The following is a 15,030-nucleotide window of genomic DNA, read 5'->3' on the forward strand; positions in this document are numbered from 1 at the left end:
GATTCCTCATGAAAAAAATAAATCGAAAACCAGAATAAACTTTTTGCATATGGATGTCTACACACCCTTATTGCGTACCCTCAATAGTCTTAAGGATCCACTATAAATCTTGGCATTTTCATAGTTAAGGTCATTCAGACTAAACAAGTATCTTATTTAAATTTATTGTCTACTTCAGGAAGAAGAGAGAAAGTTGGTTTTTCTCACGTACGGCATTTCCCGCTAGCAACTTTTTCGCGGAAGCGGCTAGGACCTTTCCTTGTCCACCAACCTTCTTATCCAATCAGAAGCAATGACTATTGCCCTCATTTTCCTAGTCAAAATTGTCATTAACAAATCCGATGGTCCCGTGCGCTAGACACACCCATCATTAGCTTTCCTCTGCCACAGCATCGTCACCGAACTTTACTAGTTTCTCGCCCTTAGATCAGTCAACATCTCTCGGTTCATATCTTACTTGTGATTTATACCTCTCGCGACACCGTAACTCACTACTTGCAAGTTACTCCTACTATTATTAACATCGTGGTCTTGCTAGCAACATTTCGAGTCGAACACTTCTAACCTTATTGTAAACGACATTACAATTCGACATCGTAACTTATCACGCGAGTCTCTCCGAATATTTATATTCTCCGCGAGACAAGTTGTTGGAATAAAGTGTATATTATAACCTGTTAAACTCAGTGTTATACTAATTAAACCACCTCTATTATCTTAACCGAAATAGGGGATCGATCAGTTCGTGGCGTCGATAATCGAATTGTAACGGGAATTTACGATTCCCGTTGACGCGCCTCCTCTGCGATCGCGTCTCTCCGCGAACGGTCGAACAATAATGAGATTTCGTTTTTGAACGAAAATGACCTTGATAATCTGTCCACGTGAACTGGTTTTTATTTTACATATTTTTATTTTCCTTATACTTTTTTATAGCAATCAATTACACAGAGGAAGTTTCGGACTCAGATGTCACAATGAAGAAAGATTATACAAAGTATAATTCATGTGCATTATCTGCAATCATGCCGCGTATTATGCACTTTCGTTTTTATTTTACAGATAATACACACACATCATCATCGCATCTGCCCTAATACAGAGTTAAAATTTACTTTTCATGTCGAATCACATATATATAATCCCAACATGGCATTCTCATAGCGCGGCATGCAGCGATATTGCCTTTGAGTTGTGTTGTGACTAGTGGGATAATCGTCCTGTATTATATTTACTATCAATCTATTACTTTTTAAAGAAAATACATTTTTCAGAAACAGAAACATGTGAGATTTTCATTGAAAAATCTCAGACTATTTTTATCTATAATTATCAATCCTTTTACGAGGTTTATAATTTCTTTCACACTTAATAGTAATAAGCGTTGTAACTTTGATATTTGCAAAGGATGATTTAGAACTGTCATATAATGGGTAACCTTGCGTTTACGAAGAACAGAACACTGCGACCTATTGAAGGAAAGCTATGGACCTCATAATCCATTATCTCGTGATACATCTCGAGCGCACAGGTAAATTTTCATTGATTATGTAATGATGGCAGGATAGATCTTATAAAGGAGTGACGTGAATTATCTTGAACAAACCAATGTATTCTAACAGGATATTATAAATACGACATAGTAGAAAACTCGATCTAGCAAGTAGTTATGAAGTTACAAGATTCCGACGGACGAGTGATTACTCCTCGACGTTTACGCTTACGCCACAAATGACACGAAGACTTTCGCTTAAATATTTACACAATAATGGTAATGCTAAAAAAAGACCTGCGATCGATCTTGCAAACTTTCACGCCAAACAGTGTTCTGAAAGAGCAGAGTTGTTAACATGTAACATTTTGATTAATATTTAGAACTGCTATGTTCTATATTACTATTATATATTACACAATATGTTATGTATACAAGGTGTCCCAAAAAGTTGTATCTATACACATTTTGAATGTGTTATAAATTTAACATTTATTAAGATGTAAGTAAGATTAAATCTGCAAATTAAAGAAGACAGACACTGAATCTTTTTAGTTTCACTGGAGAAATATTAAAAAATAATAGGATGATCTATACAAATGGATCCGAAATCATATATGAGAATGTTGGACTTCAGGATCTGTTTGTACATTTCATATCTTCCATTTTACCCAAAATTGAAAGCCTTCATCGATCTACTTATCGCGGATACTAAAATAACCATTTTTAATTTGAAAAATAATGAATTCATTAAAAATTTGGAGTATGAAAGCGATCATCGTGCTCTGATATACGAAATTTCTCTTTCCCAATAAAACAAAATTATTATAGAACCAAAACTTGTGGACAACAATATGAAATTTAATTTCAATAAATGTAACTGAGAGAATTTTCATTGATATCATATCATTTGATCATTAAATTTCAATGAAATTGGAAAATGTCTATCCAAAAGTAGTACAGAAATATTAATTGCAATTGAAAATGATGCACCCAAAATTTCAAAGAATTTAAATTCAGTCGATAGATATATAACCCGAAAAATAATATCCTTAAAACAAATTAAGGATGATTAACCGCTTGCGCTAGGAAGACGTGCCACGCATTTGTCGCGTGTTATATTGTAGCGCTATCCAAATTCAGCAGTAGATATAACATAAGAATTAACAACCACCAATTTATCACATTTATAACAATTTATACATATTTATCATTTTTTTTTTTTTTTGGAAATAGTTGACAATCAATTCTCATTGAGAATTATAAGTAAATTATTCTGGTGTGGTACTATAACGTGAATAATAAATGATTATCGTATGCTTGATTCTAGCTGAATCTAATGTTTAAATCTAGAGGGTAATGTCTTTTTAGCCTGCGGATCTGATCCATCGTGTCAAATAATTGGATAACTAGTGGGTTTTGATGGTTGTTAATTCTTGTGTTATATCCATTACTGAATTTGAATATTTCTTCTATAACTGTAGGTATCTTAAGCTCGCGATGTATTGTTTCGTTGGTAACGTACCAAGGTGCGTATATTAAAGATCTTAAAGTTTCTGATTGGAATCGTTGAAGAATTTCTACGTTGGAATCGATCGATCCCTTATTTCTTTTGAGATAATAAGGGTGGTTGAATTAATATAACTCTGATCTCAACAGGTTATATAATATATTTAAAAGATCCAACAACTTCAGTGTGAATACAATGTTATGTATGGAATGATAAACTATGAATGAGTACGACCTGAGACTCCTTTCGTGTTGACGAATGTGACGAAGTATCTTCTGTTCCTCGACGTGATAAATGTGATGACTTCTGTTTCTCGAACTGTCTTGTAACTCGCACTGGTGTTTAACTCACTATTCGCTCTTATGTTATTACGATTATTATTATGTTATTAAAGCTCGGTATGGGTGTGCCCTTTGAACGAAGGACTCGGATTCGTTGTTCCTACCTTTCGTCAGTAAAGTGTGGGTAACGATCTGCAATGCCCATTGGCTAAAATCCACGTTAATGACTGAAGATAGGGAAAGGAAGCCTCCTACCAACGTGGCTTGTGGGTGGCCTTGTTCATGGGAAAAACCAGCTTTTCCGTTAGGCAATATTTGCTTTTCCCATTATGTAACTACCCGCTTTTATCCGTGAGTTTTGAAAGCGACTAATAAACCCAAGGACTGTTTAAGTACCAGCCATAAACAGAAAATACTTACAGGATTGGAAATTCCGTTAAAAAGATTCTGTTTATGGTGGTTCCTTAGGTTTATTGAGGGTCAGAATTACGGTGCGTGGGCCTTTGATGGTCAGATCATGAAGGACGGAGTACTGACGGTCCTACGCGACGTAACAGCTTTATATAGCATTATTTTACTCTGCACGCTTAAGTTGGAACGTCTGCCAATGAACCAGTAGAATTTTTAAAATTTTAATTTAAGCTGCTTGGATTTATCTACGATGTATCGTTTCCATGCCATTCTTCTGTCCACAATTATGCCCATATATCTGACTGAATCTTTGTTTGGAATTGGAATATTATTTATGGTCACTTGTGAGCAGGATTGTTTTTGCAGCGTGAAGGTTATATGACTGGATTTATTTTCATTTATTTTGAAGCGCCATTTGTCGAACTACTTTTCCATAGGGTCGAGACCTCTCTGGTGAGTTGAGGAGGCAATTGTCGGGTCTGAGTGGGATGTTAATAGAGCTGTATCATCAGCAAATTCGCTGTTATGGTTATCTCTGTTAAGGTTGGTAAGTCGGCAGTGTAGATGGTGAACAGCAGAGGTCCGAGGACACTGCCTTGGGGTATGCCAGCTTCTATTGGAAATGTTGCTGTTATAGCGTCTAAGTATTTAATCATGAACAGCCTATTGGTTAGATATGATTTTAGGATAGAGTAGTAGGTGTGTGGTAGGATTTTCTTTAGTTTGGACAAAAGTCCTTCGTGTCACACTTTGTCGAACGCCTGCTGAATGTCCAGGAATATCGCAGAGCAGTATTTTTTCTTCTCTAAGTCTTGGTTGATTTTATGAGTTAGACGATGAATTTGCTCTATCGTAGAATGTTGATTCCGAAAGCTGAATTGATGATCCGGCATTGTTTTCAACTCCTCTAAGAGTGGAAGGAGTCGTATCATTAGCATCTTCTCGAATAGTTTGGATAAGGTGGGTAGAAGACTAACCGGGCGATAAGAGCTGGTTTCATGTATTGGTTTTCCAGGTTTGAGAATGAGAGTAATCAATGATATTTTCCAAGACTTAGAATAGTATTCAAGGCGGAGAATTGCATTAAAAATATAACTAATGAGAGCAATCCCTTTTTTGGGAAGCTTTGTTACTTATCTGATCATGTCCCGATGCTTCCCTGGGGTTTGAGCGACGTATTAATTCTATAACTTCCAGAGCTGAGAAAGGTTCAATAGGAGGAGACATCTGAAAGGGAGAGTGCAAGTATTCCGTTATTTCGGCGGCAATAGTGGAGAAGTACGGTTTGAAGACGTTAGGTGGTTTGCAAACAAGTTGGCTTTTTGTATAGGGCTACGCGCCCAACCACCTTGCGGATAGCGAATTGGAGGTGAGGTGTACATGTTTGTTTGTTGCTGTCTGGTCGGTATAGTTGTGGTGATAGTACGCTACTGCTCGTGTGTAGGGATGAGACAGGTTCTGCTGCGGGTGTAGATGGCGCTGTTGGGGTACTGCTGGATTTTTCTTCTCATTTTTGGGTCGTGGAAGAAAAATCGGACTCCGGTCGCCGGGATTTGAAACCCGGGTTCCGAACGTTCGTAACCTAAGGCGCTAACCACTGCGCTGCCGTCGTCCAACACTAGTAGAAACTCACTCGTCCTCCGCAAATAATCCCTCGATTATTCGAGCGGCACTCGACAGCAAAATACCACCACTTGACACTGAGTTTCCTGGATGCCTTCCATAGTGAGTAGTTGGAGTCTGTCAGCTGTGGGAGGCAAGGGAGAGCAAGATATTTTGGAAACAGTCATTTTTGTAATTTTTAATGATTTTGGTTAGTTTTCTTGTTGCTTATTTAGCTTACGCTTGTCTTCAGGCGTTCTATGACTTTGCCATACTCTTCTAAGTCTACATTTTTCTGCGATTTTTATTAATATGTAATGGGGGTATTCGTGTTTATTGACAAAACACTTAGTAGGGGTGGAAGAACGGATCGCGTTTATTATGCTGGTGTTTAAATATTCCATGGCTGCTTTTCTATATCTTCGTTTGTTTTTAGGGATACTGAGGCTGATGTTGAACGATTGAATACTTCCCTAAAGAGCTGTCAGTTTGTGGGTTGGCTATGAATAAAGCCATTCAGTTGGTTTTCGATAATTGTTGAGTTTATTGTTGCTATGACGGGTAAATGATCTGAAGAAAGTTCCACAAAGGAGTTGATTTTGATGTATCTTGGCGAGATGTTTTTAGTTATAAAAGAAGTCTAATAGGTCAGGTAGTTCGTTCGTGTCAGTGGGCTAGTAAGTGGGTTCGTTTGTACTGAGGTAGTTAAGCTTGTTGGCGTTTATGGATTTCAAAAGGATTTTGCCTCTTACTGTGATAAGTCTGCTACCCCATTGCGTATGTTTAGCGTTATAGTCTCCTCCAGCTATGAATCTATTGCCCAGGTCTTCAAGGAATTTATCAATATACTGCTGATGTGGTGATTGGACCATGCCAATCTTCTATCGCTATGTTTGTGGTTTGGAGGTAGTCCTTCTGGAATGATGGAAGTTCATAGTGTTTTATGCTGGTCTGGATGATAATTCCGGTGCCGGCGTGGACCTTTCCACTGGGATGTTGGGTATGGTAAAAGTTATAACCATTTATTTTCAAATAATTTTTATCGGTGAAGTGAGTTTCAGATATGAGCATTATGTAAATTTTTTATTGTTTTAGGAAGAGTTCTAATTTGTATTTATGCTGAGCTAGATCATTAGCACTCCAAAGAGCTATGCGTATTGGTTTTATTTTACATCGGATTGTGTTAATTTGTCCACGATGATTGTAAGTAATGATAGCAAGTTATTAATTCGCTCGTTGGTTAGGTCCTTAATTCTGGGTTTGGGGTACTTGTTTTTATACAAGGTCTTGTAGGCTGTGCAACCTTTATAGTTCGCAAGATGCTCTTCTTGACAGAGGATGCACTTCGCAGGGGTTTCTGAAGATTTAGTGCACTGATCTGTAGGGTGAATACCGACACATTTAACGCAGCGGTGATTGTTACGTCGCGTGAGTCGGTACCTGCGACGTCCCTCATGGTCAGGCCGCCGAGGCCTGCACATCGTCACACTGACCCGCAATAAACCCAAGGAATCACCATAGCCCACATCTGTTAACAATAAAGTTATATTCTTTGCACACATTCGGTCTATGAGTGGTCCCTTAAATGGGTCCTTAGGTTTATTGCACGCTCGTACTCATTACGGAGAAAGCGAAGGTTTGCCCAGCGAGGTAGTGGGTTTTTCCCAAGGACAGAAACAAACGTGATTCATATTTGCCGAGGACTGTCCCCTCGTATTTAATTCATTAACATTGGGAATACCCAATGGGCATCGCGGATCGTTACCCTCACTTTTCTACCGAAAAGTGTGAACTACGAATCCGTGTTCTTAGTTTATCAAGGATACACCCACGACGAGCTTTCTTCCTAAATAGTACGAGACGGGTCAATCACTGTTCTACTAACCCTCAGACAGTCAAGCACTGCTCTAAGATCCCTTGGACAGTCAAGTCCACCGTTCTACTAGTCCTCGGACAGTCAACTTCAAGTTCTAACATGTCAGTCAAGTACTCGCCTCTGTAACTACCACGTCTAGCAACCTTCGGGTTCATCAACACGCTTTCCAAACACGGTCTGTTCACATCAAGTAGTGTAATCCAGTATAAATAAATATATATATAATGTAACTGTGAAGTCCAGTTATATTCCAACTCAATCACCCTTTATTCTCCCACAAGAAATAAGGGGATCGTCCTATTCGTGGTGTCGATTCGTATAATCGTAACGGGAATTTACGACTCCCGTTGACGCGCTATAACGCGACCGTCTCCCCGCGACTGGACGAAAATACAGTGATTGTGGTTGCAATATTTTTGCGTGTACCTTTGGCACCTTTTGCATTGAACTATCTCTTTTTTTATAAAAGGTGGTTCAATTTTTACTACCGAATTCATTAAACGATTGATACTATAGGCTTCCTTGTTATTTGGTTTTTGTTTTAGGTCGATAAAGAATAAGGATAGCGGGTTTTTTGTGATTCTATGTCTTATGTTGCTAATGTTGGTTACTTCATGACCATGATTTAAGAGTTCAAGTTTCAGTTCATCTAAGTTAGCTGAGTGGTGGATGTTGCGTAGTACCACACGAAAAGGTCTTTCTTGTTTCAGCTGATGTGTGTGGAAGTTCGCGTTCAGAGTTTTTAGTAACTTTGTTAGTTTTCTGTAGGAGTCTGGATTGGCCGGCAGGATTTTAACCTGATTGTTTTTAATTTTTAGTATGTTCAAATCCTCTTTGTTAATATCTTTCTCGATGAACTTTGTTATTGTTTGAATGTCGATAACATCATTAATGAAGATTGGTGGGGGAGGAGGATTTTTTTGTGTATGTTGAATTGTTGATGTTTCAACTACGTCCATAGAATTGTCTGTAGATTCTAATATTGCGAATCTGTTGTGAATGGTAATGTGTCTTGTTGACGGTTCGTTCTGATTAGTGTTTACATTTTTTTTTGACTGAATCAAACTTACGTTTTTTGGTGCTGTTGGTATGGTTTGAAAGGTGAGATATATTATCCTTTTGCCACGGCGGGAATAGGACGATGCGGTTGTAGTTTTGTTCGTGAGGACCTGATCTGGTTACTTGGGCTATCTTCGAGCTAGTTAATTCAAATTGAAATAACTAGTCGAGAAGTTATGATTTGAATTAGAGATTTGAAGCGTTGGATTTTCCACGAGTAAGTTTAGAAAACACTTGGTTTGTTTCTGTTTCAACTCACTTTCGACGGAGGGTCGTCACTTATTGTGAACTTCATTGGGCACTAGATACACGTGTGCATGCTTCGGCAGTCGAAAGAAAACTGTACTGTGGAGATGCATCGACATCTGGTAATCATCTTGCCCGAAGAATATGATCTGTGTGTGGCGAGCCATGGGGCAGAAACCATTGGAATGTTTTCTATCGAGTGCCGTTACAATTATTTCTTTTTAAAGAGAACCATACAATTACTCTATATCTCTATTAGGTAAAAACGTTCATCCCGTGACCGCAGCTACGTTCGACGACTAGTTGTCGCCTCGAGCCCAAGCTCATTTTATCGCAAATCTCGGACAATTATAATTGGGTTAACTTATAAAGATTAAAGTATTGGGGATTTTCCAAGGAATTCCAAAGGGAAGACCCGGTGTCCTTTCATCTCCGATATATATTTAATCATCATTTATTAAGTATACGAATGTGCTCCAAATTATATCGTGCATGATGTTATTTTAATCAGAAAAATCTAACAAATATGTTGGTAAAAGTTTCATTCATCAAAAATCAAACAAAAAAGAGTTTGAATATTTAGAGCCTCTTTTTGAGTTTAAAGGTCTCAGCTTATCTTTATATGTTCTTTATATGTTACCGAACGCTTCGATTCTCAGTTCTTCTTTGTCTTTCATTCTCGTTGTCTTTTTATACATTTGGCACATCTAATGTCTCAGTTTCCAGAAATAGATTCATTTTTACATTTGAATATTTGCAAAACTAGTTTTGTATCCTGAAAATTAAGCGAGATCGCTGACTATACATGTGTAGAGGAAAAAGTTATTCAGAATCGTGCACCCCATCATATATTGAAAAACCATCGAAATCGGAGAGGTTGAGTTCGATCTGTATATTTAGCCAAATTTATTTTGTACCAGCAAGACTATAAATATAATATGTGTCCTGACTGAATGAAATGAAAAAATATGGGACAAATATTTTTTTTTTTTATTTAATTTGTACTTTACAATTTGTCCAGCTGGATATTTGGTAAATTTTTCTAACTTAATTGCTAAATAACACGTGGTTGGCTACCTCCAGCGGGATACCATCTTTGAGTTTGACTATTTTATTTCTTTAGTGAAGTCAGTGTGGTGTTTTTTTTTTAGTCTTCTTTCTATGAGAGTTTTGCTCGTTTCAGCAGCCAGCTGGTTTGGATGTGTTGCCGTTCTTTCCTTGTATTTTTTTGCATACCTGCCGATTTCTTCTTTGACCGTTGGTATTTTTAAGTCTTTGCGTATATCCTCGTTTTTGACATACCATGGAGCGTTGACTATTGTTCTGAGTACTATCGATTGTAACGACTTTAGTTTATTTATGTGGCTCATTGCAGCTATACCCCATAGTGGTAAAGTTAATGTCATCAATGTATTGAATTTGAATAACTATGAGACGACCGCTGCGAGACGATCGACAATGGCTGCATAAAGTAATCACGAATTACTTATAAAAATAATTACAAATTTAATAAAAAATAATAACAAAAATCTATACTGAAGTAAAATTTTCGAAAACAAGTTGTAGTTTTGCATATGCTATTGTGAACGAAGTATTCGCAGAAGCTGTTTATTTAGATTCGTAGAATGTGATAGAAAGATAAGGAGAATGATGGCCGATGAATATAAACATAAACAGATCGCTAAAAGATGAACAAAGCGGCCAACGAGACGGCTATGGTTAATTTGTGATTTGTGCCTCTGTCACAGATGCATACACTAGGGAACTAGAGTTGAGCGGCAGTTACGTGAATACCACAAATGTGTTTAGAATAATGGCCTCGACAGCAGGCCTTAAAATCCATGAAAATCTGTGATAAAGGCAAATTTCTAAATAATTACCATGAATTTTACTCAGTAATAAAACTAAGATGGATAGAAATCGTTGATTACAAATTAGTCATGATGTCAAATCTTGTCTGCAATTAACTTGTTCTTCTGTATTTACCGTTTTTATAAATGAATACATATACAAAACAGATACATTAAGTCAGAAATATTATTCGCAGCCTATCAACTACTGAAATTACTATTAAAATGAAATTTGGGTTTTATTACAACAAAAACATTATCATGAAGAAAGCAAATTTAATATTGAACTTAAATATCATTCCACTGATACATTAACATTCAAAAGGAAAGATATTCTTTTCTTCTCTAAAAAACTATAATAAACAATTAATTCCTCTGTCAGAAGCAACTAAATTTAATTATACGCAATTCTGTTATTTTCATTTTTGTCTATTTCGGATAGAAAGGCATGAATTTTTCTGTGGTACCGTATAATGAAGCTCTTGTAACAAAACAGGACAGATCTCTAACTTTATAGGTTCTTGTATATGCTAGCGTGAAAACATTCAGTACTTGGCCGCTGTTGGCAGCACTAGTCCGGGAACAACCGGAACCATAAGCGTCAGCGCTCTCATTTCCTCTTTGATATAATTTCGTCTGATAACACAGATTAATTAAATAAATGTGTGTACATATTTACAGAAATTTTAAATTTCGATAAAGATTATTAATGAGTTAAAACGGTTTAATGAATTATACAGCTTTTAGAATAAAAAATAACGGTATGTGTCTATCAAAAGTTTTTGTTAAAGTATAATTAATATATAATCACGTATGAACGTTTTTCTTTATTAAGATATAATTTTAATTATGTTATTTATATTGTTATTTAGTTATTTGATATATAGTTTGTCGAGATATAAGTATTGAATACATTCAAATAATTACAGAATTTTGAAATTGACTATTGTATCAATTGTCTGTTGTGTATTATGACGACGCGACAGTATCTACTTACATATGTATGTTTGCACGGGTGGGGAAAATATGCTTACGTTTTCTGACAACAGATGACATAACCTAACCTATGCACCTGCGTATAGTTATGTATTAATATCCCCACTACTTAATAAATAAATGAATACAGCTAGCAAGTTACCACGGAAAATTTACGTTAAAAGACTTGACGTCTTCTTCAGACTTTTTCGTTACAAATCTGAGGTATGATAACATTATTCGCTATTTACTTTTTCTTTTTCTATGTATCACCTCATATTATACAATAAGGTTAATATTATTTCTTATTGAGTTACATATATTCGTAATATTATGAAATCATTTATAAAAATTATATAAATAAAAATTTCCTAAATATTTCATTTAGTGTAAAATCGCAATGTTACATATATCCTCATGGTTTTAGTTTACATGATTTTGCAAATTTATCCCTCCTATTTGCTATAATTTTGTTATGTTATATATGTACTATTTACAATATTTATACTTCAAGTTGAATTTCGACAAAAATATTTTATTAAAATATTAAAATAATGATAAAAATAAATTCTAACATTCTGCAGAACACTTTTAAATAATGATCTTAATTGCTATCCAAATAATTAAATAGTTATTTCCAAATAATTTCTAATCTGTACGTCATAAATACTACAAAAATAAAGTAACCCATAATTCATATTAAGAAGCCTTTTTTTTATTTTATTGAATAACTATAAGTAATTTAAACAGATAAAAAATTCAAACAAATATCTTCTTAAGAAAAAAGAAAATACAATTTTTAATAAGTTAGGATTCTTAAATTATATCATTGTGTTTCAAATTATTTTTGAAAATTTGGATAATATAAATGGAACACAGATATCGTCTCATTGTAAAAACGCCTAACTAAATCAAAAAATTAAATCCATTTAAAAAGGAAAACAATGTGATTTTATTACTGCAGACAAATATACAAATAAACTTAAAAATTATTCAAGAAGGTACTTTATAAAAAAAATTATGTATGATCTAAATCTATATATTACTTTCATAAAACCTTTATTCTTAAAAGAGGATCTAGTTTAAGTAACGTAATGTTTAGAATATTACTCAATATAATAAGTATTCGACAAAAAGTAGTTCTAACTTTAGTACATTTTTTCAAAAAGTATTTAATAAATTATAAAATATTTTAAGTATTTTAAAGATTTATTATTAAATTTGGAATTTGATTTTGAAGCCATATTTTGCAGCTTTTATTTAATGTAAAAGTTTACTATGTATTTAGTAATAGATGCAAATTATTACATAAGATGTTTATTACATCATGATAATGTTATACATATATTATAAAGATTGATTGGAATATTATGTTCATATAACATTCTGAATAAAAATTGATAAAATTTAGAATTGTCTAGTTTTGGCTAATATTAATATAAAAATAGTATATACATTAAAAATACGAAAATAGGACCATTATATAAATAATCTGTGCAGTCTGACGATTTTGTATATACTTATACAATATTTATAATATATATATATATAAGAAATATTTTTAAGTAATTGGTTATTGTAATTTATAAAGAACATTATTAATATTGTGTAATATTGTATATAAATGTATACAGATTTTAAACATTTTTATCAATTTTTTATTCAATTTTGAAATTGTATGAATTCAATTCTTAGTTAATGTATAAATTAATTTTTCTAATTAATTGATATATATTAAGTGTTATTATAATAACTAACAAGAAGATGGCAAGAACTGCGACGTCTCGTATGAGTTTTGCATTCACATTGTATGTGCATTCGATGCTTTAGGTTGATGGTAAAATAGCTCCAAAAAAATTTGAATGTATGGCCCTTTGCCTCCCAGAATATTTGTAAGAATATGTAGGAGTAATATAATAAATGAAAAAAATAAATAAATAAAAATAATTAAAAATTTATCAAAATAAACTGCAAAAATTTAAAATGAAAATAACATTAGTATTAAAAGGATTTTATAAAGTAAGATATAAAAATAACTTATTAATTTCCTGAAAACAGTGGGTCATGTACTCAAATCCTTTTGGACCTGTTTTACCAATAACCTGAAGCATTGAATGTATACACATCCAACTTATTTAAGATTTCACAGCTCTTACCATTTCCTTGTAAGGTAAAATCAGTGAAGTAATTAAGATATAATCTTATAGAAAGATTTAAGAAAACAGTAAAACATAGCTTTGAAAATTTACCAATTTAAACAATTAAAATTTTTCTTTATGCACTTCCTCAAAAAGAAATTTCTTTTTTGTACACAACATATTACTTGGAATTTATAAAGGCTGTTTCATAATAAGTAGACAATATTTAAGGGAAGGATTCGGTGCTTGAAAGCAATAAAAATGTTTGTATCAACATATATCCTATTTGGATTTGTTTATACAATATAGTATAATTTGATTATCTTTATAGAAGATGCTCAAAATGATTTTTTTGTATTTTAATACATGCATGGAAATGTCTTGCTATCTATATGTTCACACAAACTTTTTTTATTTATTAATATCTGGTTCTACCCTTAATCTTTTACATTATGTAGTAGTCATCCCAAAAATTCGTGCATACCATATATGCATTTATTTAATATGTTTTATTTAATTAAAAAATAATAGAATTAATATTTGCAATGATTTTTAGAAATATATCTTGTAACATGCTATTTAGTCCACCCTGTATATTTAAATATTTAGGTTAATGTACATGATTTAAAAATGTTTTCTAATATAAAGGAAAGTTAAATTATTTATATGTATTTTAATAGTTTTGATAATTGTTTTATTGTGGTAATTAATATTAATATTATATATTATATATTTTATATTATATTATATATATTATATTATATTCATATTTACTCAATTTCAGTAACCCATGGGAAATGAGTATGCTTTAAAAAAAGTATACTGCTTTTTAATCTCTTTAGGATCTGTATCTCTAAAAATTCTTTTTCATCCGACGCCTATATCATAAAAGAAGTATACTGTCCAAATTTTGCTCTTCTAAGTACAGCGGTTTGGGCTGGGCATTGATGAATGAATCAGTACATTATACTTTTGCATTATATAATATATATATATATATATATAGATTTATTTAGATAAATATAGATTTATTTTAATAGAATACATATATGTATAATGTTAGAAAACATTATAATGTAAATATTAGAAATTTATTATTATTATATTATTATTAAATAATTTATATTATATTATTATTATATTATTGGTAAAAATAACTTTTTAATAATATAAAAAAGTATATATTAAATTAGTAAACTTATATTTTTTTACTTATTTATAATTTCTTGTTATTTAGTTATTAGACTGCGGATATTCACGTAAAAACATGTTTTTACGAACATATAAAAATGGAACATGAATAAAAGTACTTTTGGTCCTTTTAATATTAGAAGAAATACTTTATTCTGAATTCCTTTTATATTTTTTAATATTGTATGTATTCTATAGATTTTTGTATATTTAAATTTTTCATAAATGTATAAACATCCGCATAGTCTAATCATTATTAATTGTTGCAGTACTATAGTATCTTAATTACTTTATTGGTAAAATATTCATAAATTATTGTAAATTGATTATTAGTAAGAAAATAATCAGTTAATTAATAAAAGAAAAAAATCATGAAGTATTAATAAAAAATGAAAATTC

General features: G+C 32.8%; 1 protein-coding gene and 1 long non-coding RNA gene across 2 annotated transcripts in view; one reads left to right on the plus strand and one right to left on the minus strand.

The window, feature by feature from the left end:
• Positions 1 to 10,457: 10,457 nt before the first annotated feature.
• On the minus strand, positions 10,458 to 11,417 carry LOC139996233 (uncharacterized). The gene is made up of 2 exons (XR_011802174.1): positions 11,325 to 11,417; positions 10,458 to 10,963 (listed from the first exon to the last, which is right to left on the minus strand). It is a non-coding gene; the product is annotated as an uncharacterized lncRNA (long non-coding RNA).
• The window catches only part of Angel (protein angel), a 33,169-nt gene continuing 29,523 nt past the window's right edge, over positions 11,385 to 15,030 (plus strand). Inside the window, exon 1 of the mRNA XM_072020433.1 lies at positions 11,385 to 11,527. Coding sequence (XP_071876534.1) covers positions 11,444 to 11,527 — 84 coding nt within the window. The 5' untranslated portion in view covers positions 11,385 to 11,443. The remainder of the gene's footprint in view (positions 11,528 to 15,030) is intronic.

This window comes from Bombus fervidus, chromosome 17 (genome assembly GCF_041682495.2).
Source record: "Bombus fervidus isolate BK054 chromosome 17, iyBomFerv1, whole genome shotgun sequence".
Classification (NCBI taxonomy): Eukaryota; Metazoa; Arthropoda; class Insecta; order Hymenoptera; family Apidae; genus Bombus; species Bombus fervidus.